Here is a 26467-nt window from a genome sequence, read left to right as displayed (position 1 = left end):
CAACCAAGAAGCACTCCGATGGAGAGATCTAAGATTAAGCTTCGCTCAGAGCCACTGAATTTACAGATCTATAATGCACTCTGAACCAGTTTCTGTATTTAGAGTTTAACAGTTTCCTTTGCTTTGCATTTTCTTTTACATCAAGAATGCAATCACAGAATGTAAGTCTGGCAACTTTTCAAGTTCTGTTAAGACAATAGTGTTCCTTCTGATGATATTTATCAGGTTTTAGAATTCTACATTTTATTTTGGGTACATATCCCAGCGCTCAATTCTTACCACACGCCTCTTACACTTGTCAACATTTAAAGTCTTCCTGGCAAAAGCAGACCTTGACTAAGGTTTTGGAAAGAGTGAGCCATGGCTTATCCAGGTTCAATGCTTTACCCTTGACTATATTATTCCCTTATAATTCTCTGGAATTTTTATCTCAATGATGAGCAAAAAGCATTTCACTAAGAACCCAGCATAAAGCTTGGAGTACTTTTACAGAACAATCTCTCCACATGTGTACCTACACAACCAAGTTTCAAGGCACAGAAAGGAGTGAAGTGTTACCTACTTGAGGCCTCAGTGTCAAGACCCAGATCAATTCTTAGCATTAATTCAGTTTTCAGCTGAGCCAGTGGCAAAATAAGGAAGCATTCATATGTGTGAGAAACAAACCCTAGACTCTCAACCGTGTAAAGCAAGTATCTGCCAACAGTTGAAAAAAAGAGAACAGCTATCAGGAACAGCAGAGAGAACCCATCTGGTGTAACAAATGTGTGCTGACTGCACCATTTTCAGTGGACAGGAGACCATTATTATTCGTGAGTGAGGAGGAAAAAAGCAATTACTTAATGGTCCAGAAGAGAGGTAGGCCTAGTGTGGCTCAGTGAAGCCCACTGAATTTGGCATCATTTCTTCAGTCCAATGTCTCTTAACTTACCTTTGCTTTTTCACTGGGTTCACTGGTTGTGCCATAAGGAGTGTTATGCAATTCCTTTGAGACAACACACAGAAATTCAGCCTGATCTTCATTGCCATAGTTATAGGAAGAACCAATACTGACCAGCTGCAAGATGAGGGGAAAAAAAAAAATCAATTGTATTTCCACATAGAAGAAATTCCATAAGTACTCATCATTAGTGCAAACAGTCCTCACTCTTCAGGCTGTTGGCTGTACCTGAAGCATGATTCTCCACTTCAGTGCAAATGTTTTGATGTTAACAAATACACTGACACTCTGATAAGATAAACAGGGATTTATTTTTAAACACTTACAGAATTAACCACTTGCAGTTATGATTATATTGTGAAAGAAGAGGCTACAGAGGCAGGCGAGTGGAGAAGCAGCCTGTTGCCTATTTCTGTTATTTACTGGAAACCTTCCCATCCTCCACAGTTAATTTTTAAAAAGCTTGCACGTGGTATCTTAATGTAGCATGATTTACATGTAAATGGCTGCATGCAGGAAGCACTTTAGCCTTAAGGGATAATACCCACCACTTGACTTACAGAATAAAGGTACTTCTATTAAAACATACGCTGAGTGGACAAAGACAAATTTTGCATTTGATTGGAAAACAGCAAGACACAGCACGGTGGGACACAAAGATTAACATCTGAAGTTCGTATGGACTGCTACAAGGAAGTTAATTAAGGAAGCACTACAAGCAGAAGCCATGTATAATGAAAGGTGGTGCATTTACAAGCTTCTGCAGGTCTCCATAGCGAGTGACAAATGAAGTTACTGCCAAAGAAGGATATACTCAACATCACCACTACTTTGTATGCAGCATGTTAATAAAATGGCAGAAACTTCATGTAGCTTGTCTTACCTTACACACCAGCACACTTACCTATGCTAGAAGCTTTACATAGCCTGCCTTTCCAAGCCAGAATCAGTTCAGATGTAGCTCGTTCATTTATTTTAACAGTTTATTTCGAGAACATGACAAGATAATGTATGGTGCTATTACTGCTGACACCAAGTCCCAAAAGTCAGCCTCTTGCAGATACACTGCACTGAACTGTCATTAGCAAAACTACAGTAAATCTACCTACCAAATCACCACACATCTGACAACACTGTCCTGTTCCTCCATCCCATTAAAGTGCTCTTGACTTCTTTTCTTGGGCGACAGCACTTGAAACACTGTCTGAAAATAAAACTGCATGCTGCAATTTGTCTAGGACAGCACCAAAGAGAGTAAAAGCCTTGCTAAGGCAGAGAAGATGCAGACAAGAATTATTCTTGGTCCAAAATCTGTATTTGAGGGACAAGATTATTCCCCTAACAAAAGCAGATAGTAGATCAAGGTTAAAAGCAGCTTCCATATTGCACTGGCAGAAGAACATAAAGCCTCTTTGTATTTTTAAGGAGGGAGAGGAGAGGTGTTCAGATGTTCCAACACTGTGGTAAGACAGCCAAGCCGGCACCTCCACAGACAGAGCCAAGCTCTACAAAGAGGAACAGACAATGTGCCTGCACAGTGATGCCAACTTGATGCCAGGCCTAGGCCCTGCCAGAGTTTTTGGGCCCTGACTGTATTATAGTATCCAAGGCTCAGCCTCCTGCTGGCAATCAAAACCCAACACTCTCAAACTACTTTAACTCCACTTTAACTACGCTACCAAGGCTTGATGACCAGAAACCTTTTACTCCTTCCTCCACTCCTAACACCACTCCAGCTTTGCAAAATGTAAACAGAGTAAGGAACACAGTCTGATCAAAAGTGAATATGATAAAGACATTTCTTCCACCAAAACCACCTAACAAAGTTACAAGGCCCCAATGTTTTGCAGAAGTACCAACATGACCTGACTGCAATACAAAAGCACCATTCAACGTAAGAGGTTAACGCAACTAATCTTCCACAGCCTGCACCACAACCTGTTTGTGTGATGTACAGTCACTTCCAGCACTTAAAGAGGATCTACAGGAAAGGTAAGGAGCAACTCTTCATCAGAGAGTGTAGTGATATGACAAGGGGTAATGGTTTCACAGTGAGAGGAGATTCACATCAGGTATCACAAAGAAATTGTTTACTGTCAGGTTGGTGAGGAACTGGAAGAGGTTGCTCAGAGAAGGTGTTGATTTCCACTCCCTGGAAGCACTGGAGGGCAGGATGGATGGGGCTTTGAGAAAGCTGATCTAGTGGGAGGTGCCCCTGCCCATGGCAGAGGGGTTGGAACTGGATGATCTTTAAGGTCCCTTCCAACCCTAACCATTCTGTGATTCTATAAAAATCCACAAGTAACTAGCTACTTAGCTGCACAAAGTGGACTAAGTCCACTGAAAAACTGGAAAAATCAACCCAGATTTACTTCATATATACAGATGATTTACTGATTCTCTTCCCTATAGGAAAAAAATATTATACAGAGATTTTCAGGGGGAAAAAAATTCTAATTAAGATGGCTATAAGCCTGCTGAAGTGGTATAAAGTTTATGCTACACATTCCACAGCAATTGCAAACCATATGATACAATACTCCTCAATTACTGAGGTAAAGTGTGGGACTATTTTAACAGTATTTTTAACTTCCTTTTAAAGGCTTTGAATGAAAAACATTCCAAAAGCTGGACACATGTTTAACTAAAGCCAAACATAATTCACTTTCTCTGAGGCAGCACTCAAAGAACAGAACTCAAGTGTATGCTTTGGTTTAGTAGACAGTCAACTCTTCTTCTTGCAATATGACCAGAACCTGATAGCAGATAAGCTGTGGTAACAACTACCAGAAGGAAAATAGTTCTTTACTGACTGACACTGCAAAGAAATAAATGACCTCTCTGCCAGCAGATATGGTACAAGATCCAAACATCAGCCAAACCATCAATCCTGGTTCAAGAAGGCTGACGGGTTCTCAGTTGATAGCTACTTACATGTCCTACTAATGGCTCATAATCCATACAAACTGACCTCTTGCACATAATTCTTTTCAGGTGGCATGGCAGACTTCATAGCTAGTTGGACTGGATTATTGATTTAATTGACTGCAAAACATCTGGCTAACTTTTGGCCATTATTAATCAGCTGGTGCATTTCAAGATAAAGTCACTTTGGCAACACAAGTTCTCCAAAACTCCAACACATGATACTCTCAGAAGCAGTTCCACACATGTGCAACTAAGAATGTACTATTTGCATACTATCAACTGCATGCTATAAACTTCACTTTTTGAGATGCAGCAGCAGCAACAAGGGTGACAGCAGAAAAAGAAACAATGGAAAATGACTGCAGATGAGAACAGGAACCATTGTGTCAGTAACAAAGCAGTATTTTAGCACTTGTATTCCAAAAGTCATCCCATTGTTCCCAGTGTTGGTAACAACACCTTAAGAAGGATGCTGATAAACTAGAAGGAATTGTTAAAACCCCCCTACCCTGTGTCCATCTGTCCCTGCCCTCCACCCCCCCAAAAAAGTACTAAAAAGAACACACCACACATCAGTGTAATCTGAGGTCTGCCAGACACAGTGCTTGGGAAAAGGATTTCATATTATCCAGCCTACTGCTCCTCAGGCTTTCTGAAAGGACAAACTCTTTTTAGTTCATGGGGCTTAACTAGTAGAGAGTTGTAATGACCAAGAACTTAAGGATGGAAAAAAGTAGGTTTTGAAACTCGGAGTTTCATAGCTTTGTATGACTACATCCACAGGTATCTATGCAGAGATGTATTTTACCTCATTGCTTTTTTCCTTCTGTAACTTGTTTTACTATACTCTGTACTAAAGCAGTGTGATCCTGCCTGAGCATCCCCCTGAATCTCAACAGTGTCATAACTCAGCATAGGGAAATGCCAAGATTGCTCATTACAGAACATTAATTAGATCATGATCCGCTCCCTCTTTCCACAGAATAAGAGTGCTGACACTAGGAGGCTGTCATCTGTAACTAAAGAAGGCAGGAACAGACAGCATGGTTATTATTAAATCAACAGAAACTTCATTATTTGCATTCTATTGCTTGATTGGCCAGTACAGGTCAGGATTTTCCTGAAGAAAACAAAACAAAAACAATCAACCAAACAAAAGAACCCCAGGGAAATAACAATAGGGAAGTTTCCTGCCGGGAAGCAGCTCTGCAGAAGAAGGTTCTGGGAGTGCTGGTGGAGAACAAGCTGGCCCTGAGACAGTAATGTGCCCTTATGGCCAAGAGAGCCAATAGTATTCTAGGGTACATGAGGAAGAGTGTGGCCAGCAGGTCAAGAGAGGTTTGTCTTCCCCTCTACTCTGCCCTGGCAAGGCTACAACTGGAGTATTGTTCTGAGTTCTGAGATCTCCAGTTTAAGAGGGACAGGGACCTACTGGATAGAGTCCAGCAGAGAGCCACAAGGATGATTAGGTGACTGAAGCATCTCTCTTATGAGGAGAGGCTGAGACCTGTGGCTCTTTAGCCATGAAAGGAGCAGAGTGAGAGGGGATCCTATCAATGCATATAAATATTTAAAGGGTGGAGGTCATGAGGATGGTGCTGGGCTCTTTTCAGTGGTGGCCAGTGGCAGGACAAGAGGCAATGGGTACAGGCTAGAACCCACGGCTTTCATTTGAACTTAAGGAGAAACTTCTTTGCTGTGAGGGTGCTAGAGCCCTGGCACAGACTGCACAGAGAGGCTGTGGAATCTCCTTCTCTGGAGAGATTCCAAACCCACCTGGACATTGTGATCCAGGTGTACCTGCACTGGACAGGATGATCTCCAGAGGTACCTTCCAGCCCCTACCTTCCTATGACTCTATCTCCTAAAGTTTAGACTTTTAAGTAAAAGACAACAACCAGAAAAGGCAAAGTTTTAAAACCCAACAGTCTCATGTGAGTAAGGGTGGGCAGAGACTACCTGATGCAAAGCTATGGTCAGGGTGAAAAACTTCAGATTAATTTCAGGGATGATCATGAATTAAATTCCCAAAGACCTTTTCCTACAGCTGCAGCTCTGTGCTTTTCCAAAAAGAACATTTAACAAAAATAGCTGACAGAATGGTACAGCTGAGAGAAGAGGTCAAGTAAGTCCTGCATCAAGTTACTCAACAGCAGCAACACACCTGAATTTCTTCTTGTCTTAAATCCGTGACTGTCCACCTAAAAATACCCTAACGAACAGGCACAATGGTTGTTGTCTTTAGGAATCTCATGTTTTAAGTGAGCAAATCTCATGCCTAACTGAACTGAGACAGGTCTCAAAACCAGACATTTCAGTAACTTGCCCCCACAGAGCTGCTGACCTGGTTTAACAGCACTGCTTCGGAACCTGCGCAGCACATTTACAGGACAAACCAGCAAGGGCATTGCCATCACAGGTAGCCACTCCAGCCTGCACAGACAGCATCCCTGGCTTTCTCTGCTTCCCACTTTCTCACTGGAGATACTCATATTAACTAACCCTTCATGCCTACCAATTTCCTTCTCTTTCCACGATGAAAGAGTCTCAAAACTGAATAAATTGCCTAACAATTATTTTCCAATTGTATTTGAAACATGCTTAGACTTTGAGTGTTACTGCTTCTCTTTCAGATGTAGTGAACTCCTCAAACATGAGAAAGATCATCTTGGAAAGCCTGTCTTTTTAAAAATTATTTATTTAATAAATTACACCACCCTCAGTTGAATACAAATTTAAGAATGGCCTCTTCCCCTTTCAGAGTCAGAATGTTACAATGCATTGATTCTGCTGCCTTCTCAGAGGGTTTGCAGAGGGCTACTAGATACACACACACACTCCCCAGCCATTAGCCTCAGCACTGATGGCTGACACCAGGACCCCAAGTGTATTTATTTCAGGTCTCTCAATGCTTTTAAGCCTGCATTAGACTTCAGATCTAGAAGGAAGGATAATTCATTCCCTTTCAGTTTTATTTTCCTTTTAATTTCATACCTGCCTTCATTTCTTCACTGCTCTCCCCCATCTCCCATTATATTATGTTGAATTTCACTTTGAGCTCTCTAGAACACAACCACATGGATAACATCATGCTGCCTGTACCCTACACATCCCTAACTGCAGGCCATGTTTCCTACTGAGATCCAGCAAATTTGCAAATCCAGTGCATTAATTCCACATCCAAACATCACTCCTATAGAACTGCAAGGAACAGATCATGCTTGGCACACTGAAAGCTGATTCTGGAACACAGCTAGGCAGCAGTCCAGGGTTAACACCTAGAACTGCATGGCTAAGTGCCCATGGAAATTCAAATGCATGGTCTTGTGCATGGCAAGTCACTCTACTGTCAAGTTAGCCTCAAAATATTGTTCTGATCTTTCAGAATAACAACCTACACAGCAAGGAAAAGAACAGGCACTCCCAGTATTTTATGGATGAAAACTACTACAGAACCCCAGGCTCCCAACCAATTCATGTGAGACAATTCAAAATGGAGCACAGCTACATAAAGAACTGGAAGCTGCCTCCAATGCAAAAATCCCTCCCAAACTCTCAAACACTGGCAAGTAACACAGCAATTAAAAAAGCAGTGGCCTGAGGGCAAGGGGAGCAGGAAGGATGAGACAGCCTCAAGTCGATTACTGAAGCTATGATTCTTCAATTTGGTTTCAAGAAAAGTTCCCAAAGGGGAAAAGAAGAAAACCCCAAACATACAAATATAAAGACCAAAAAAAACCCCAGGATGTTCTTTCCACTTGAGACAAGACTTAAAACTGCTGGATTTGTTCTTCCCTCACATCTCCATAATTTATTAATGAAAAATTCTGGTCTTTGTTGCTCCAGTTCAAATACATTTCATCCCCCTGAAAAAAGAACAGTTAAGTTCTTTTTTTCCAGAAAGAAAGGGTTTGAACTCAGAACTTAACTATTAAGTGGATGCAACACACTTGAATTGGAACAACAAATACCACAGAAATGTCCCTTGCTAAACTCAGTGAACAAAAAGCTTTATTTACAGGGTTCCTAATGCTTAAATTATACCACTTTTACTTAGCAACTATGGATCAAAGGCTGCTAACTTTGGAGAGAGATTTAAGGAAAAGAAGTCACCTATTGAGCAAGTAAGAACACTTCCTAAGGAAACCCTTTAACTTAATAACTAGGGGGGCTTGTTTGGTTACTTTCTTATTGTCTTTACAACATGAACATTCATAATGTATCATGAAATACTGTGAATATAAAGAAAAGCCAGTCACAAATACACACAAATTACTATGTGCTGTACATCCAGGAGTAAAGTGGAATGATTTGAAAGCAGCAGAAACGCAAGGAGGCCAAGCATATCAGTGTGAGGGCAAGAAGAATGGTGTGACACACCTCACTGCAGCATTTCTGGAAGCATCTCTCTTCCCCTTTCACTTCCCGTGACACTATCAGCAGATACTCTGACTGCTGGGCCCGGCCACAGCTGTACTGGGAACCTAAGCTGACAAGCTGAAATAACCAATCAGAGCAAAAAAAAAACAAGAAAAAAAAAAAAGAAACCTTTGTAAAGCTCAAGCACATACTGTTATCCAAATGTACACATCACACAGGTAACATTCACCTGCCACTAGGACAGGTTGCCATCAAGCTACAACTTTCATTTCAACGTAAAATATATGGAGGCAGCTGCAAAGCCTTTTGTAGTTTCAACAGAAGTGAAGAGCTACTGATAGTAAGTCAGAGAACTCCTCACATCACTGTGATGTAGCCAACTGCTCTGACAAGCAGAACGTTTGGTGCATTATGAAAGTGAGCATTGCTTTCCTGTGATACTTGCCAAGTGCAGAAGGCAACACGGACAGAAGACTGGAAGGTGTTACGTAAAGCATTGTACCAAGCCTGGGTATGAAAGAACTTCATCTTGTTCCAGATACTGATAAACAAAAATGCAGCTAAGGAAACACAGGGAGTTAACTAAAGGAAGAAAAGGTTAAGTGCTGTAAATTGGTTTTAGAAGGGGTAATTTGCAGAAGATCTAAGAAAATAACTGGAGTGGAAAAAAATGGTCTTGTTCTCATAAAAAAAAAAAATCAGCACCAAGAACTCTGCTCACTCTGGCCAAACATCTAACAATTCAGGAGTTTCAGAACAACCTCAGCTAAATTTCTCAACTTCATATTGCAAACAATTATTTTGTCTTAATGATACATGGCAGCTCCTAGGTCACTTAAATTAAAGCACAGCCTGTCGGTGCACTTAAGATTAAAGCTGTAAATCAAGGATTGCCCCTCCTGGGTAAACTGGCTATTACTGCTGATAAGAAGGTTCATGAATACTAAATTTAATGTTATCCTGCTATTATGTGAATAATTGAAGGCAGCAGCTAAATACCATCCTCCTCATACAGTGAACATAGTTAAGAGAGCATCATGGTGACAGACACGGGTTACATTCATCATTAAAATTTACATGACTGAAACACCACTGCTGCCTAAAGCCTTTGTAGCAATTTCATACAGCCCATAGTTCCTCATTATGTAGTACTGACAAAATATTGGTTTTTTCCTGATTGTCTGAAGTGGTTAACAATTGAAGCTAACAATCAACTACAATCACAGAAGTGGGGCAGCACAATTCTTGGCAGCAGTGTTTGGACTGGAACAGAACCATTGTGTTCCCGCAGTGCATTCACTCCTAGTCCTTGGAAAAGAGCATCAGCACATCTGCACAAGTGCCCCACAAGTTCAACACCTTCCACTCCCACTTAATCACCACACCAAATTGTATTTTACAAGAAAAAAATGTATACAAAGTGTGTTAGGTGCCACTCCAAAGACTGCTTCTGAAGGAAGCGTGCTGCTGAGCAACGTAAGTCTAGAAAAGATAAAACGTTACAGAAATGCCACAGTGATCTCAAATCTTAACAATCAAACTGTTCACATTATACAGTATATTCCAATCACCTTTCAAGTGAGTAATGTCTGCTAAAAGCAGGTCTGCAATACAACCAAAAGAGAGAATGGTGTAGTCTGAGGTAATGAGAAGCTGAATATTACGAAACCATAGAGCTGTTGTGTTTTATCTACTTCATATTGTGTGTCCAAGAGAAAGCAACATGGGGGAGGGAGGAAGGAAGGAGAAAGCTGGATGAAACAAGGACATAATGTTAAAAAAAAATAATAATCCCTGGAATTTTCCAGTTCTAAAAGAGATGATAATATTCTCTCAGCAACTGCACTGTCAAAGCACCGTCACTCCCAAATACAATATCCCCAAGGAACACAAGGCACTAGGACAGGTAAAAGCCAGTGGCATTTAATCTGTTAAAAACTAAAGAACTTCCCCTTGGAATGAAAGCTGGTTTCTCGTGACAGTTATGTCAAAGAAACTTTGTCAATGCACTGGTCAATCAACACTGCTGTGCATTAAGAGGGAGCTTCTGTCAGGGACTTAAAACAGCATGCAGCTGCTGGCATGCCAAACAGACCTGGTAATACTTGCACCACAGAATGAAGCATGGGAAGCTTTCTCTGTGCTGGTTTAGTTCATCTTATCATGGCTGTCTCCGTGTCACCAGCACCTTAAGCATTGCATCAAGTATAAGCAAAATGTTCCTCTTTTACCTCCGTGTGCCTCACTTTTCAAAAGTGTTGCTTTGTTGTGCTATTAGACCGAGAGTGCAGAGGGTGAGAGGCTTGTGTGTATCCCAGTCTCTCCTACAGCTGGCATCAGACACTGAGAACAGTGCTGGCAGCTAAGCACTTGTGCCTCACTCCAGAATTAATAAGTCATTGCTCCAGTGCAGTTTGAATACTCTGGCAAGTAGGAATGTGAAGGATGAAGAGGCCAAGTAGTCAGTTTCTTATTTACAGAGATTAGCAGAGATAACAGAAAGATCTTGCAACTTTACATTGGATTCTTGAATGTAGACACAAAGCTATTTGTATGCAGTACAAAGAACAGAAAGATCTGTGTAGTTCACACCTATCCAGCTTCACATCCATGCTGGTTACATTCACCCTCCTAAGTGTATCAGTCCTTTGTATCAGCACCTTTATGTTGACCTGAAAACATTTCTCTCCCAAGCTCATCTCTTTCACCCAGAAGTTTGTATATTTGCCACACCATTTATACAAGCTTATATTAGTTAATGTTGGTTTATTCATCCTTTAAATGAAGAACATTTCAAACATGATGTGGACATTTTTGCAGAGGGTCAGCATGATTTCCCTCCTGGAAAGCTATGGGGGTTTCATTCTTTAATAAACAAGGATACAAGTATCAAATTTTAACTTAACTGTGCATCTTCACCTCTCTGGTTTCTCAAAAGTACTGAATTTAAAAATATGTACACAGAATGGACTTTATATTCCTCTCTCACACAACTGCATTTCTAGAAGGCTCTGTAAGGATATCCCATGTGGGTTTTTTTTACCTGCTCAAATTTCCAGCCATCAGACATTGTGGAAACCATTTGAGTGAGTTCCTCTTCCTGGCACTGCAACACCCTGTACACATGTTTGACTGGCACCTTCAGGAAGAAAGAGAAGATGCTCAATGCACCATGGAATTCACTGTTTGCCTTCTTCAGAAATGGTAAGCAACACCACCTTGAACAACTTGCCTTCTTCTTTTTTTGGCCTTATTTAAAAGAAATCTCCTTCAGTCAGAACCACTTTGGAAAAGACTCAATGCTTCACCTTCAGAACCTAGAAGAGCTGCTTAACAGTTGTAACAAGATAATTCTTACCTACCGTGCCATGTGGAAGCAAACAACATAATTCAAAATCAGACTGAGGTTCTGCAGAGGCCTGCCAAGCTCTAAGGAATGTCTGACCATATTAAGCACTGTCTTTATTTCCCTGACAAAGTTTCCCAACCAGAGCAATAAATCATAGAAGCACATAATCCCAGAATGTCTCATTGTGGAAGGGGCCTCAGAGATTACCCACTCCAAACTGCCCACCGTGGGCAGGGACACCTCTCAACAAGACCTGGCTGCTCAAGGCCTCATCCAGCCAGTCCTTGAATACTCCCGGGGAGGAGGCAGCCACAACCTCCCTGGGCAGCCTATTCCAGAGTTTCACCACCCTCCTACTGAAGAACTTCTTCCTAAGATCCAGTCTAACCCTGCTCTCCCTCAGCTTCAAGCCATTCTCTCTTGTCCTGCCTCTAGACACCCTCATGTAAAGTCCCTCTACAGCCTTCCTGTAGGATCTCTTCAGGTAATGGAAGGCAGCGTTAAAGTTTCCCTGGACTGTCCTCTTCTTCAGGCTAAACAACCCCAGCTCCCTCAGCCTATCCTCACTGCAGAGGTGTTCCAGCCCTTGCACCATCTTTGTGGCTTCCTCTGGATTCGCTCCAACAGCTCTGTGTCCTTCTTAGTTCAACCAGTGATGGAGGAAGCCCTTAAGTATCTTACTGGGGAAACAATCAGTTAAAGAAAAAGGAACCCACCTACTACTTGCCATAAAACAAATAAACAAAATTACACTCACCTGGGAGATTTTGCTGTCTCTTTCTCTTATTTTGTCCTTTACCAGTTTTATTAGTGATGTGATATTGTAGAATTCAGCCTCTTCCAGTACACCTAGTATGAAAACATTTGTTGGAGAAACAGCATAAACCAAAGACTCAAGGACAAAACCACCAATCAGTCCCTAAGATTATCTTATCTACAGCTAGAAAATTATTTCTTTTGCTATAGGAAAAGTTAATTTACCCAACTAATGCTTCTGGCTTCCTCCAGGCACATGCAGGTCAAAGTCTATCTCATTCTGACAAACTATCCTAAAAAGCCCCAGAGAAAACTAATGGCATTTCACATACAGAGCAAGAGGCAGGAAACACACGAAAAAGAGCAAGAACACCATTCCACAGGAGACTGCTAGACCATCATGGCTCAGACCCTGTCTCAAGGTGGTATATGAAAGAAATTCATATAGTTCTGAAAAGTTCTGCACCTGCTACTGTGCAGAAAACTTTTCTTCCTGACATTTGAGCTCTCAGACTCTGAAACAAAGGCTTCAAGACACATGGTCCAGACTGCGCTCAGGCACGTCAGGACACAGCTGTTCCCCACACTCACCCTGTGATTGACAGTGCATGTAGACATTTATTTCACGTTGCATTCCTCTTTCACTGACCTCTTCAATACCTTATCAATGCAGTACCAGTGCTACATGGTTTAAACCAATCCTCCATTAGAGTAAAACTGTATGAATTTGCAACAGGGAGGGAGAAGCTGGGGGCAGAATTCACTCTTCTAGATTATATTCCACACATCTGAACATCCCAGAACTTCACTCAAACTGCATCTTCTAAAGCTTCCTTGACAGCTAGTATTCTTTTGCTTGAAGAGAACTAAACCCAAACATTTCACAGTAGATTATATGCTAAAAGGCATCTTCCCTCATGTTTGAAAAAACCTACTGTATTTTAGACTAAGGAGGGGGGCTGTGAGATTCCAATAACAGCATACACTAGAAATGCACAAAACTGACCAACTTTGCTTGAAACACGTCAAAGTACTACAGTGATTAAGATTTACCATCTACTTACAAATTTCTTTTCCTGACTCAAGAGCAGTGAAAATAATGAGTAAGTGACAAGAAAGAAAGAGACTGAGTAATGTCTTACCTTCCTCAGCTAGGTCCTTGTTAATAACCAGTTTCCCATGTCTGAGATAGTTCAACACTGGCCCAAAGTAGGTCGGGTCTCTGTCTATTAAATAGGCACCTGTTTCATCCTAGATTAGAAACAGAAACAAAACCAAAACAAAACAGAACAAAAAGAGAAAAGAAAAGCAAAAGCGCCAACAACAACAACAAAAAAGAAACCCACAACCCCAGAACACCCCCAAAAACCCAAACAAAGAAGCCCAAAAAAACACAATGATTTGAACACCCAAGCAGTAACTTCAAGCTAGTACTCAGCTTGGCATCTGAACAGCAAGCAGATACTAGGCACAGCCACACCCCTTGAAGCCGAGTTTATTAAAGACACTCAAAGGAAGCCAGCAGCACGGCTGTAATGGTATCAGACTGATCACTCAGCTGTGTAATACATAACTTCTCTGAGCTGATCAACTCCCCTTGGCCCCTTACTGAAAGATTATCAACAAGGTTAGTTTGAAAGATGTAAGAAGAAAATGGGAACACTGAAAATTAAGGTTGAAGATCACACCTTAAACCAGAGGAATCTGAACAAAGGATACATTCCAGTGGTGTTCAATCCTCAAATCTTTCTTTCCTTTTAAAACCAAAGGCAATCGAAGATACCTTCTCTTTAAGCTCACCCCTCTGTTGTAAACCCTTTGGGTTTGTCTTAGGTGATGTGCACCAATACTGGCAGTGACCTGAGAATAGCTGTGTGCCAAGCAAGGGCTCGAGATGCATGTTCTGAACAAACTGAAGTATGCTGAAGATGTCCTTCCTACCTGCCCCAAATGGACACAGAAGGGACAGGCCAACCTAACTGATGCTCAGCTTACTGAAGAGAGCACAGCCTCCAAGGAATGCAAAGCACAGTTCAAGAGATCCACCAGCAGAGCTGATGTTCTTGACAGAGATAAAGAGCAAACCCAGCATTTGCTAAATACTGCAGAGTCCATGTATGAACAGCTGCAATCAGGGCAGCACTGACATCCTCTGGCTGGCCAGAGGTCTAAGGAAGGTGGGCAAGAGAGATGTCCAAGAGACCCACTGCTCCTTTCTGCTATCAGGTGGATTCACATTAACCCTTTAGCACCTACAGTTTTTCTGCAATACATATCTATAGACACATACTGAAGAGACTTGGCAGCACCCTAAATACCTTTTTAATCTAGTAGTTTACAGGGGAGCCTGAAAAAAAAATCACTGCCAAAAATTCTAGATACATTTGAATCGTTCTCCCTCAAAACTACGTGTGACAGCAATACCTGCTGTTCCAAAGTGAAAACAATTCCACTGCCCCAATGCTCTGCATCTGGACACTGACAGCCACACATAAAGGATTGATCACTGAACTCTGACACCTGAAAACTCTCTTAGCAGTATGTAAAGTTCACAGAACATTACACTGGAAGTAGGACAGTGGGTGTGCTTCCAGATAGACGGATTTAGTTTCTGAAGGAGTGTACTTGTCTGAGCAGGGCTGGTAGAATGTTGAAAGACCACAGCCGGAACTAAGCATCTTTCTATAATTACAAGCTAAATGCTCACACAGTCAAGGCACACTGTGGGATTAGAAGAAGCCACTCAGGCAGCAATGTGTCTTAAAAACATAACAGAACAGAAGAAATAAAAAGAAACACAAAAGTCTTACAAGTTATGGTGTGATAGTAGCTTCCCCCCCTCCCCCTTTTTTACATTAGTGCAAAACCAACAGTTAAAGAACTCTGCCTCATTTTCAACATCAAGTGATCCAAATCCTGCCACTAAGATTCACTTCAATACACTAATTCCATGCAAAATTCTGAATAGCCTGAATAATTCAGAGTAACTGGCCACTTGCTCACCCAGACCACAGGTATGGAAAACATTAATTTCACACCTTCTTCCAAACAGAAGTGTCTTGGACTTTGACTTTACAGCTCAGGTTTGCTACAGACCAGTGTCAGAAGGTCAAGACTGAAAATGTTAATCATTCAGTCACAACAGGCAAAGAATGCACAGGCAAAAGAGGCACTTCCCAGGCATCTTCCTACAGAGAATGCCTTCAGCTGCCCGATTGCCCTTCAGTGTTCACTAAGCACTGCATGCTGAATCACTAAGAAAAGCAGATTACACTAGATCTTTAAGAATATTTATTCAACGATAAAACCACTAAAGCAGTCACCAGCTCCAGCTAGGACTCTCCAAATACAGGCCACAAGTCTTTCCACAGTCAGGGTATTGTCAGGATTGGCTCCATCCACACGGACATGCAAGCACATTGTGTCCTCACCTGTAATTAGGGTTTTGAGTATTTTCTAAAAGAAACATTTTTGCTTTGTTGCAAGCCAAGAATAATAAATTGCACTTCAGATGAGATTTAGAGAGTTCCATGGTGTAGCTGCAGTTTGCACAGATATAACTGAAGTAGCTTCAGGCTGGCTAGCTTGACTATTAATAGACTGTGTTGTTTCAACTACGCTACTTCCTCTGCCAACTAGTTAATTAACTTTCTACCAGCTTTGAGCAAGCTTGAATCTTCACCCACACACACAACTTGTGTGGGTATTCTGGCCACTTCCCAAGTCTCAGGTGAACACCACAAATGCCAGAGAAGTCTATATTCTAACAAGCTCTCAGTTCTCTCTGCTGTAGATATGTTTCATACAAACAGGTATTAACGTTTACCAGCACAGCTGATGAAACTCAAGTTTCCTCTCTATTCAGCAGTCACATAACCCCACATTTGGACCCCTGAGGTGTTCCATACAAACTCTGCCACTCTTTGTAAGGACACTCCAATCAAATGCTCCAGTTGCCTTTGCATATCCAGCATGAGAGCGTGATGAATTCCACAGGCATTTGTATCCTGACCCAGCTCTTGTTTTGCATTACTTTCTTCCCTCTTCCAAGAGTTTCATCTCCCTTGTCTCTAAGTCCTTTTCCACACCTGCTCCCCTTCACCATTTGAAAGATAAGGTTACTGAGATGCAGCAAAGGCTGCTTTTATTACCACCCTCCCACACCAAGTGGAAGAATCTCCAAGTTCTTGAATTTTGGAGAGTCAGGTACAAGACTCCAGTAAGACTGAAAAGGTAGGACCAAATGCATCTACCTTTCTAATCCCACTTAAGGCTCTCTTCAAGCACTGCACTAGTTCAAATGTCAGAAATTTATTTCCAGTTAATTTTATTAACTGTAGTCAAAACTACTCCAAAAATTTCTCATCAAACACTCTTCCAGAATGGACACGCTCAGAATCCACACTGCCAAGCTCTTGGCCCAAAGGTGTGTGCTCCAACACGACCATCTGAGCACCTGACACCATTTACATGAGCTGAACAAGTGGCAGTTCTGCTGAAGGCAGCAATATGCACAGATATTGGTCACTAAATCTGGATTTAGAAGTAATTGTCTCCCCTAGGCCCTAAGCCCCTGCATTTTTTAACTCTTGAGCCAGGTGCTCAGCACACATTTTTCTCAAACCATGTGTGACCCAAAAACTTTTGAGCATCAACAGACTGCCAGTACTGATCAAAACCACACTGACAGCACAACTCACTTAACCAGTCAGAAATCTCAATAAACTTTACCTCAGTTGTATCTTACAATAATGACTATAATTAAGGTACTTCTCAGCACTGATAGGTAAGGATGTGCTATCAGGAAGATCCTGATTTTTCTGAAACATTCAGTTCTTGCTTCCTTCACAGATTCTGACTCAGTACAACCATGCTTAACTTCAGTAAGACATCTAAAAATTCAAGCATGGAAACTGTTGCCAAAAACCTTATCAAGAAAGGCCAACAATCTCAGAGGGAAGTTTAAAGAATGATAGAACAGTTTATAAAAGAAAACCTGGTATAGAGATAAAATGGAGAAGGTGCTGAAAGCAGGAAATACCTGGCAGTAAAACATAAAATAGGCTTAAATACAAAGAAGAAACTTAAATACAAAGATGGGTACAACACTGCCAAACACACTAAATTCAGAGAGTCAGCCCCACGATCTCATTCCATTCGACTGGTTTTGCCACTGGCTGCGCCAAGGGCGATCTTCCCTTTGCTGCAGCTGGGAACAACTCTGATGCTAAGACAGACTGCGTGGCCTCATGCAACATCAGCACCTGGAAATCAGGTGGAAGCAAGCATGCTGCCTTTCCTGAAGCCTTTCATTCTTTTTAACAGGAAGAAAAAATTATGTTACTGTAGAATTGCAGTCAAGGAAAGCTGCTGTGTATGCAACTGACATTTGTGAAGTACAACCTCTGAACTATTTCAGGTTCTTACTCTCACTTCTAATAAACTTGTGCAGTTAAACACTTTCAAGAACTTCTTACAAGGGGTTGCTTTTCTTGAGCCTCAGCAGGTGAGTGTAGGCAGAAACAGCTCTGCTATTCATTTTTAGTCTTGCTTGTAGGTTTTTTTCATCTGAGATAAGCATTTCTTACGGCTTCAGTTTCTACAGATTCAGATTTGGCAGTCTTGCAAAGAATGGGAACTAAACTTCTTCCTTCAAAGACATACATCTACTGGTACAAGCTGATTCAATTACTTGAGTCTTCTACTTAATTATGCTGCTAGATGTTCAGCCTATCCCCCTCCTTTCTGATAGTTGAGACATACAAGCTGGTTTAACTCACTGACATCGTAAAACATACACCTCCACCTGAATTTTTGCTGAGCTGCACCCTGATCAGATGGAGCATGAGCAGAAGAATGTGAAAGGTCCCTAGAAACTATGAGGATGTTTTCTATTATGAGCACAATTCAGTATTAGTCTGTTGAAAACACATCTAAAACTTCCCAACGTGAGATATTGAAGTGCATCCCAGACAAAGTTCATGGTTTGTTAAGGCTAGAATTTTCATGGCTCTTTCAGACAGAGGGCTGTAGGTATCAATTCTGGTAACCTCATCTGCTGGCACATCCAGCAGGACTCTCCTCATTCCATGTCACCCACATCCTCATCTAGAGGTAGGGATAATTATGGCTGAGATGGGTGTAACAGCCATCAGCCTACATATGAGCTCAAATACACATTCTCTGTATCACTTCAAAGTTTGAAGCCAAGTGCTTCAAACCTACATAATTTTTAGGAATCAAATCCAGGTAATTCTAGGTCAAAGACCAGTTCTAATGCTCCAAGCTTTATCTATTAGCTGCACAAAACTGTCTACAATGACTGCTATCTAGCACAATCTTTAATGTATGATTAAGAAAGCCATGTCAGCTTAGTATCAGGTTACAGCTCATAATGGGACTCCAAAAAGGCTTGGATTATGTTTTGGTCTTTACAGGAGATGAAGAATCTGAAGATTCTCAATCAAATCCTTGAAAGAAAGGTTCTATGTGTTGAAGCAATCCTAAGTACTGTAATTAATGCACTATGATGGGTAATCTAAGAAGTGGGGGCACTTCTGCAGAATCCAAGATAACAGGTAACTGCAGAAACCAGGCTCTGAATGGTTGAAGTGGAAATCAGTGGCTAAAGATGGTCAAGACAACAGGACATAAACTTCTGACAACTATGGCACTGCAAAGACCACAGTTGGTATTTAACAAAAAAAGGCTTTACTTTTTGTACATCAAATTGAAGGAATCCAGATTTGAAAGTCTAGACTATGAATAACAGGATCTTCTTTAAATCCAGCTTTCACCCAACAATCTGTAGCTGTCTCTACACCTACTCCTTTCCTCACATTACCAAGCTACACCAGCTACAATTCTGTTAAAAAAGCTGCTCACAAGGACAGAATGATGCAGTGTGTTTGTATCTTGTTAAAGTGGTTTCCATTAGGCTTCTATGCTGGCAAAAAAAGGATGACAGTGATACCTAAGCAGCTCAAATAGCTCTGACTGCAGCTACCTTTAACTTGTTGTATATGCTGTGAACTACTACAGTTACCTACATCCAGAAATCTCACAGAGAGTCAAGTCTCTCCACATCCTACCCAATACCTACATAACCTGAAGATAAATTTATGATTTACTGCTACAACAAAATGAGAGCACAGGGGGGAAAAAAGCATGTTTAGATTAGTAGCCTCTTACATTGTTGCAAGATAGCAGCACAGTCACTGTGCTTGTGAAAGATGCTTGCTTTTAGCAAGGCAGCCAAATGCCTTAATTAGAACTTTTTAAAACATGCCTTCTCTCTTGCTGGTGGTATTAAGAGCGAGCAAATAAGCACCTTTTGGCAGTGGAACACCTGAAACAGCTGTCTTAATTATTAAGTGTGCCTTATCTTTTATTCAAGAAACCTTAGAAGAGAGCTTTCCAACTCCATCCCAAGCAGAGGCAGTTTCTCACCTATCAGCAAGGTATCTACATTTCAAATCTTATTTTAATAGGTCAGTTTAAACTAATCCCCTCCACAAAAAAAAAAAGCCACCACACTTTAAGGTATTTCTTCTCTAACTCTGAAACAAGTATTCAGGTTCTGTTCCCCATCTTCTTAAATGTTTAAACATCCTTTCTGACAGTTATGTGTGAGAAAATGAAGGCATTGGCTACTCTTCTCACTGAAAAAAAAAACCCCAAATGAACACTTTTGTATAAAAATCAGCCCTTTATTTTCAACCTGTTGGTTATATAGTCAAGGGTTATAAACTGTTCCCTTGTTTCCCCTACATGTGCTGTATTGGAAGTTTTTGGTTTCTTTTGTCCATTATGGTCCAAAATAACTTTCAGAGTCAGCACTACATACCAATACTTTATATTGATTGCTACACACCACTCCATAAACAAAATCTTAATCAATAACACTGTTTTCCCTACTAAAAATGAGTCATGATGAATATGCAAATATTCAGTATCCATTTGCAATCCATGCAGAATGAGCAGCATTTTACTCAAAGCAGTGCTGAAACCCAGAAAGCTATGGCTAAGAGAGAGGTTATTGTCAAAAGCAGTTTGGTCTGGTTCATGAGAGTGAACAAGAGGGTGATGACAGTGCAGAATTAACACCAAAACGGTGCTGGCAGACACTCCATTAGAGCTTTAAAACTAACCCCGGCCAGACAACAGAAAAATTTAAGCAAGCATTAAGAACGATCCCGTGCTCTCTGCTGGTTTGAGAAGCAGTTGTGTTTTTCAGCAACCCAGCCGCTTCGCACCGACTCAGCCCAACCTGCCCCCACCCCGCCCCGGCTGAACTCCCCTGCAGCGCACGACCCTCTGGAAACCGCCCCGATCGCGGCGGAGCCCGCACTGCCGCCTGGCCAGCCGCGCAGGGCAGCTCCGCGCTCCCTCTCTGCCCTGCCACACCGCCCGTGGGCACGCCGCGGCCCGCCCCACGGGAAGGCCACGCCGCGCACCGAGCCCCGGCAGCGCCGTCTCCCACGCGGGACCGAGGCGCCCGCCGCAACGCGCCCTCGCCGTGGGCCGGCAGGGGGAGGGGAGTGGCGCGGCGGGACCGCGCTCACCTTGTCGGAGTCCAGGTCGGGGTCGGCCTGGCACAGGCGGAAGAGGAAGGACTTGGGGTCCCTGCAGAGCGTCTGCCGAGTGGTCAGGAAGCAGGTGCCCCCCACGTTCAACCGCACCCATTTGCCGGGCACCGCGCCGGGCGGCGGCGCTGAGCTGCACCGGCGGCAGGGCCCGCCCGGTCCTCCCAGGCCGACGCCGCCGATCGGGGGAACCGGGAAATCGCAGTGGTTCTCTGTCGCCATCCTCACCGCCGCCGGAAGAGTCCGCCCCAGCTACAGGTCCCGGGGCGTAGCTCCCACCGGAAGCGTCCCGCTCGGAACTGCTCCCTTCCCCCTGCTCGCCCGGCGCCTGCGCTGGAGCAGCTTCGTCCGCCGGGATCTTTGGCGACCCGAGAACGGCCGGCCGTGCCCGATGCGCGAACCAGCCCCCGGCAGGCCGCGACCGCGGCCCCGGCCCTCACCCACGCCTCCCGCACAGCCGCCGCCGGCCCGGAGGTGGCGCCCAGCCCCCCCCCCCCCGCTCGCAGCCGCGGAAGGACGAGGCGGAGGCCGGGCCAGGACCCTACATGCCTTTATTACAGACTACCAAGCATAAGTGAAATCCATCATCCAGTCACTAGCTACACATCTACAGCACAGAGATCTGTCGAGAGGAGAATAAACGGTCATTAAATTATGAGATATGATTAAATCATCGACCAATAGAAAATTTATATAATAAAGCCAGAAAAAAGGTGTAAAATATAGTTTACAATAATTATTCACATTCAAGGCTGTACATCAATACATACAACACCATGGCCCCGAACATGAATTCAATCCAAATAACTCATATATTAGAATTTAAATAACACAGACTGAACTAGAGGCCAACAAGAGTCAGCAAATAACCTTATAAGAATAAAAATACAAAAGTGTGTATCTTATATCATTGCATTATTTGCTTCTGCTTTCACGAGTTCTTGGAGGGGAGGGAGATTGTTTTGTGGTGGTTGTTGAGGAGGTTTGGGGATTTCTTTGTTTGTTGGGGTTTTTTTTTTCTTTATCTGTACATCACAGTTACAGCTACAAACCAGGTAGAGAATATTACACACGTAACTGACTGCCACCGACCAGCAAACAGCTAGCATACAACTACCAAAACTGAGTATGATTCCTGGTTCCTGTTTTTTTCACTTGTCAGATATAGTAATTTAAGTTCTGCTACCATTTAGAACATTTGCCACATCCCGAGTTAGTACATGGTCATAGGAAGCTTTGTCACCTTACATTCAATACTGTGCTGACAGACAGACCAGATTACTGGGTGCTTAAGAAACCTCTCCAACTGTTTGCTGTATAAAATTCGTAGTTCTTCTGAAAAGGAGGAAACTCTTACCAGTCTTCACTGAAAGCATGCTGGTTTGGGTCAGAGAATTGTTTGTCTGTAAGCTCACTTGATCAACTCCTGGACAATCTCTGTCATGAAGCTTTGCAGGAGCACTTCCATTTAATTGGTAAAATATTTGCATAAAATATTACAGGCATTCAGCAAAAATTTAGATATAAATACCACACCTATTTGTGTAATTTGCTAGTAGAAAGAATGCTCAGGATCCACAGACCACATCTTTAGGCAGTTACTAATACACAAGTTCTCTCCTCTGCAAGGTGTTGAAATCAGATGTTTTGTCCACAGGCCAAAGGAAGGAGTTGGGCTGACTCCACTAAAGCATTCTAAAGACATGGTTAAATGTGCATGGGGGAAGTCCGCAGGACCTTTCAAAGCTCCCGGCACAACATGTCATGGTATCGAGCACATGACATCAAGCATCAACTACAATTATCACATTTTTGGTTTAACCTACAGGTTTTTTTTCTGGGCTTATAAATAGCAGATACTTCACAACTAAAGCACATCAGGAGGAGAGAAGTGGAACGCAGTCCTGTTTGAGATCTTCAACACCTAAGTGCTTAGGAAATGAGATATTAATAGGTAATATCAATCTGCTCCCAATGTCTCAATATCACACCTGAAGGAAGACTTCCTTAAAATAAACCCTTTTCAAAGCTGGACTTAAAGGTCAATGGCAATAAGCTCATCTCTAGTTCAAAGCAGTTTTAAACTTCCTGTGACTGGGCCAGACACCTGATAGAAGGATGCAATTCAAAACTCCTCCCTAGCACTAGCATTTCACCCACCCCACAGAAAACAGATGCAAGACACTGTCCTGAAGTTCAGTTCCAAATCAAAGTAAATTCCATTACTGAGCTGATTCTGCATAAATGACTGGCAATTGTTCAAAAGGCAAAAGATGGAATGAATCCATCAACACACTGGGTTTTCAGTAGGCTTGCAGTGAGGATTTTGAAGAGTCTTCAAGTGCCTAACAACCATTTTTGTGCTTTGAAAGGCCTCTTGGACAAGAACAGAGAAATCAACTGGTTTATCTGCAACTGTGAAGAACCTCCCTTGTACACTTCATGCTACGAACTCCCATGAACCACAGGGGTGATCTTCAGGACAAAGATCTGAAGCTACCCCACATCAGGGATAAGCATTTACAAGAGGAACCAGCCCTTCACAGTATGCGACACCTGCCAATTTAAGTGGACAAATTGGTGAAATATACTTAAATCCACCTGGTTGCTCTGTCTTGCCTCACTTTGTTCTTCTGCCATCTTTCAAACCCAAGTGTTTCACTTAGAGTCCAAGAAGGACAAATACCTCTCCCAGAAAAGTTCTAGTCCAGTTCCAAAAAAGACCTAATTTGGAACAATCAGCTTCTACAGGGAGGGAGGCCTGTAAGACATGCTCACAGTTTTCTAATGACAGCATTGCCAGAAGAATAAAGGAACATCAGAATGCAGACATCAGCCTTCCAGACACCTTCTTGATAGATTACTGCTATTAGGATTTTTGTCTTAAAGCTTTTGATGGGCAGGGCAGAAGTCTACTCAGCAAGGATTTTCAAGGTGTGAAAGAGTAATTATTTTGTTATGGCAAAATTACTACAATTCTCAATGTTACAGACAAGATGTTTAAGCATTCCTAGATTTCCACCTAGTGAAGAAGCCAGCAGAGATCCCTCTGTCTCCTAATAAGCCAAGGTATTCATTATGAGCAGAACTTTGCCAGGCATTTTATGCGAGGCCAAGTTTTGTCATACTGAACACCAGTGGCACTACAAATCTCCCTCACTGCCAAGCTCTCCTGTATAAAGTTGGGAATACATCTACACCACTATACTGGGGACTAAACCCAGAAGTGGTAGAGTTGTATCCAGCAGATCTGACAAGCAGCTGGAATTTGCCAGCCAGGGAGCAAATGGATAGCACTGCAGACTTCAAATACACATCACCTTGGTTAGAATGGTAAACAGAGAATGCATCCAGGCACAGGCAGAAGGTGGCCTGTGCTATTCAGTTTCTAATGACAAGGTGTGCACCTTGTGTGTGATGAAACTCCTCACCATGAAAAGGGAATGAAGTTCTGTCTTTCCCACCTTGGCCATTTACAGGACACTTTGGCTTCTAAAACACCAGGCACTGCAAGGCAGGGATTTACTTTTGTCAAGCCTGTGTACATGGTGGGATAAGAGAAGACTACGACAATGTAGCTCCTCTAAAAAGAAAAGGCAACTGCCTCTCCTTTAAAGACAATGGAACATCTGAACTGTCATCAACTTCAACTATACAGCACAGTTTATCAGTAATAAATCTCCTTCACCCTGCACAACCACAAAACACCCAACATTCATGTGTTTTCTGAGAAATCCTGAGAGGCCTCTGCTAGCCCAGGAGCTTTTCCAGCATTGCAAAGGAGCACTTCTTTGGTGGAAGGAAATACACATCATAGTATGAGACCTCAAAATGCATAGAGTTGGTATATGCAAAAAGTGAGTAAATAGGTGTGATGTTTATACTGTGTTCAAAACAAGGACCAGGCCTAGGCTGTTCTTCTCTGCAAGGTTCAGGAACACAGGCATGCTGAAAATACCATTAGGGAAGTTGGTTTTTAGCACATAGAAAGTTATGTCCTTGCAACATTACAAGAAATGTTTGACCACAAAAAATCCTTAATTTGAAGAGGGTAAAGGAGATTGATATGAGAAATAGTTTCCTGTCATAGATATGCCTTCAGTACCATGTATTTTCCCCTTGGTATTACCAGGCTTTTCCTTAGAATTTTGAACCAGATTACTTTATGGATCAAGTATTTTGATTGATTAAATTTTTTAGAGTTGCTAAGTGTTTGGCCAGGGACCAAAAATAGGATTATTTGTGTATCTCATTATACCAGGAGACCAAAAATAAAAGAAAAAAAAAAAAAGAGATAAGTCATCTATTGTACAAAGCTTTCACACTTTCTTCTCTACCCAGGTAAATAGGTTGGCCCCGCTAAAATGCACAATACATGCACACCTTGGAAAAAGCTTCTAATCCTCATCTCCTGAAAAGGTGAAAAACTATTTTCTACTTCAAGAGTAACCTTTTTTCCCCCCATACTAACTAGTTAATTTTTTTAGTTAGCATTAGTTAAAAGCATGCCAGTGAGTTTATTGTCCCTTGATTAAACACAAACGATTCTTCTCAAAATTGCATGTTCAAAATCTTAACTGCCTTCAGAAGCCATTTCCATTCTAGAAAACTTTCAGTGCTGTGTTCAGCATTTTACTCTCTCAAATCCTGTATCATCAGAGCCTGTCTGCCAGACACACACATCCGACTCATTCATGTCGTTACTAAAGTACCACATAAATCCTGCAACCAGAATTATATCAGGAATTACACAAGGGTGCAACTGACCTGGCTACAAATGCCATATACCAATAAGCTGGAGGACTGTGAGAAGAGGAAGAGCAAACAAAGAGGTGATGCTTAGGAGAGGAATATAAAAGCTCCCTGATGAATTACAGTTTAATGATAATCTGAAAGTCACAGAAAACTCCAGCCCCATACAGTGTCAGGCTGGTTCATGATTCGGCTTGTGTGCGTGTGGATTGATTTTAACTCATCTGAAGTGAAGCTGGTAATGCAAGTTCTATCCGCTAGTCTGCAGCAGAAATTGAGCTGAAGTGCACAAAAGCAAGATCTTCACTGCAATGATATGCATGTGGAAGCCTCAACAGAAGCACAAAGAGCAAGCAAAGCGACCCTGAATTCCATTAGGTTTTTGCTTTTCTTTTTTTCCTTTCTTAGTTTTTTTTTTAAAAGGAAAAAAAAAACCAAAATAACAAAAAAAGGAGGGGGAAAAAAAAACAAAACAAAACACAACAAACAACAGAACATTTCAGACATATGCTTCCCCTTGAGATGGTAATAGGTGGGTTGAAAAGATTCCTCTGATCGGCTGCACACGGAGTTCTAGCAGCAAGTAGGGAAACTGGGACATTTTGGCTGAGCTTTGCTATTTAGCAGCGTTCTGGTGGTATCTGTGCCGCCAAACTTCCTGTATCTTTTTGCACCATTTATGAGCGTTGCCACTCGGGTCCATCAGGTAATATGTCCTGTTTGGCTACAAGTGAACAACATTTGAGTGAGTACTCCAAGCAGTGCAACCAAACAGCA

The 26467-nt window shown here is 42.1% G+C and overlaps 2 protein-coding genes across 7 annotated transcripts in view; both read right to left on the bottom strand.

Moving 5' to 3' along the window:
• KCTD5 (potassium channel tetramerization domain containing 5) overlaps nucleotides 1-21211 on the bottom strand; it is a 32912-nt gene extending 11701 nt beyond the window's left edge. Inside the window, exons 1-6 of one of the 4 annotated variants that reach the window (XM_068146902.1) lie at nucleotides 20918-21211; nucleotides 13496-13604; nucleotides 12355-12446; nucleotides 11292-11387; nucleotides 8249-8365; nucleotides 932-1057 (exon numbers count right to left, since the gene is read on the bottom strand). In XM_068146902.1, the coding sequence (XP_068003003.1) occupies nucleotides 932-1057; nucleotides 8249-8365; nucleotides 11292-11387; nucleotides 12355-12446; nucleotides 13496-13604; nucleotides 20918-21160 (783 nt within the window). In that variant the 5' untranslated portion in view covers nucleotides 21161-21211. The remainder of the gene's footprint in view (nucleotides 1-931; nucleotides 1058-8248; nucleotides 8366-11291; nucleotides 11388-12354; nucleotides 12447-13495; nucleotides 13605-20917) is intronic. The other 3 variants (XM_068146903.1, XM_068146904.1, XM_068146905.1) reach the window with 3 other exon arrangements.
• A 260-nt stretch (nucleotides 21212-21471) lies between these two features.
• PDPK1 (3-phosphoinositide dependent protein kinase 1) overlaps nucleotides 21472-26467 on the bottom strand; it is a 28164-nt gene continuing 23168 nt past the window's right edge. For all 3 annotated transcript variants that reach the window (XM_068146897.1, XM_068146898.1, XM_068146899.1), the window contains exon 14: nucleotides 21472-26414. In XM_068146897.1, coding sequence (XP_068002998.1) covers nucleotides 26307-26414 — 108 coding nt within the window. In that variant the 3' untranslated portion in view covers nucleotides 21472-26306. The remainder of the gene's footprint in view (nucleotides 26415-26467) is intronic.

This window comes from Melanerpes formicivorus, unplaced genomic scaffold, assembly GCF_026170545.1.
Source record: "Melanerpes formicivorus ecotype bairdi unplaced genomic scaffold, bMelFor1.0.p_v2 SCAF_14, whole genome shotgun sequence".
Lineage (NCBI taxonomy): Eukaryota > Metazoa > Chordata > Aves > Piciformes > Picidae > Melanerpes > Melanerpes formicivorus.
The sequence above is the reverse complement of the archived record's forward strand: the minus strand, read 5'-3'. Positions and strand labels throughout refer to the sequence as shown.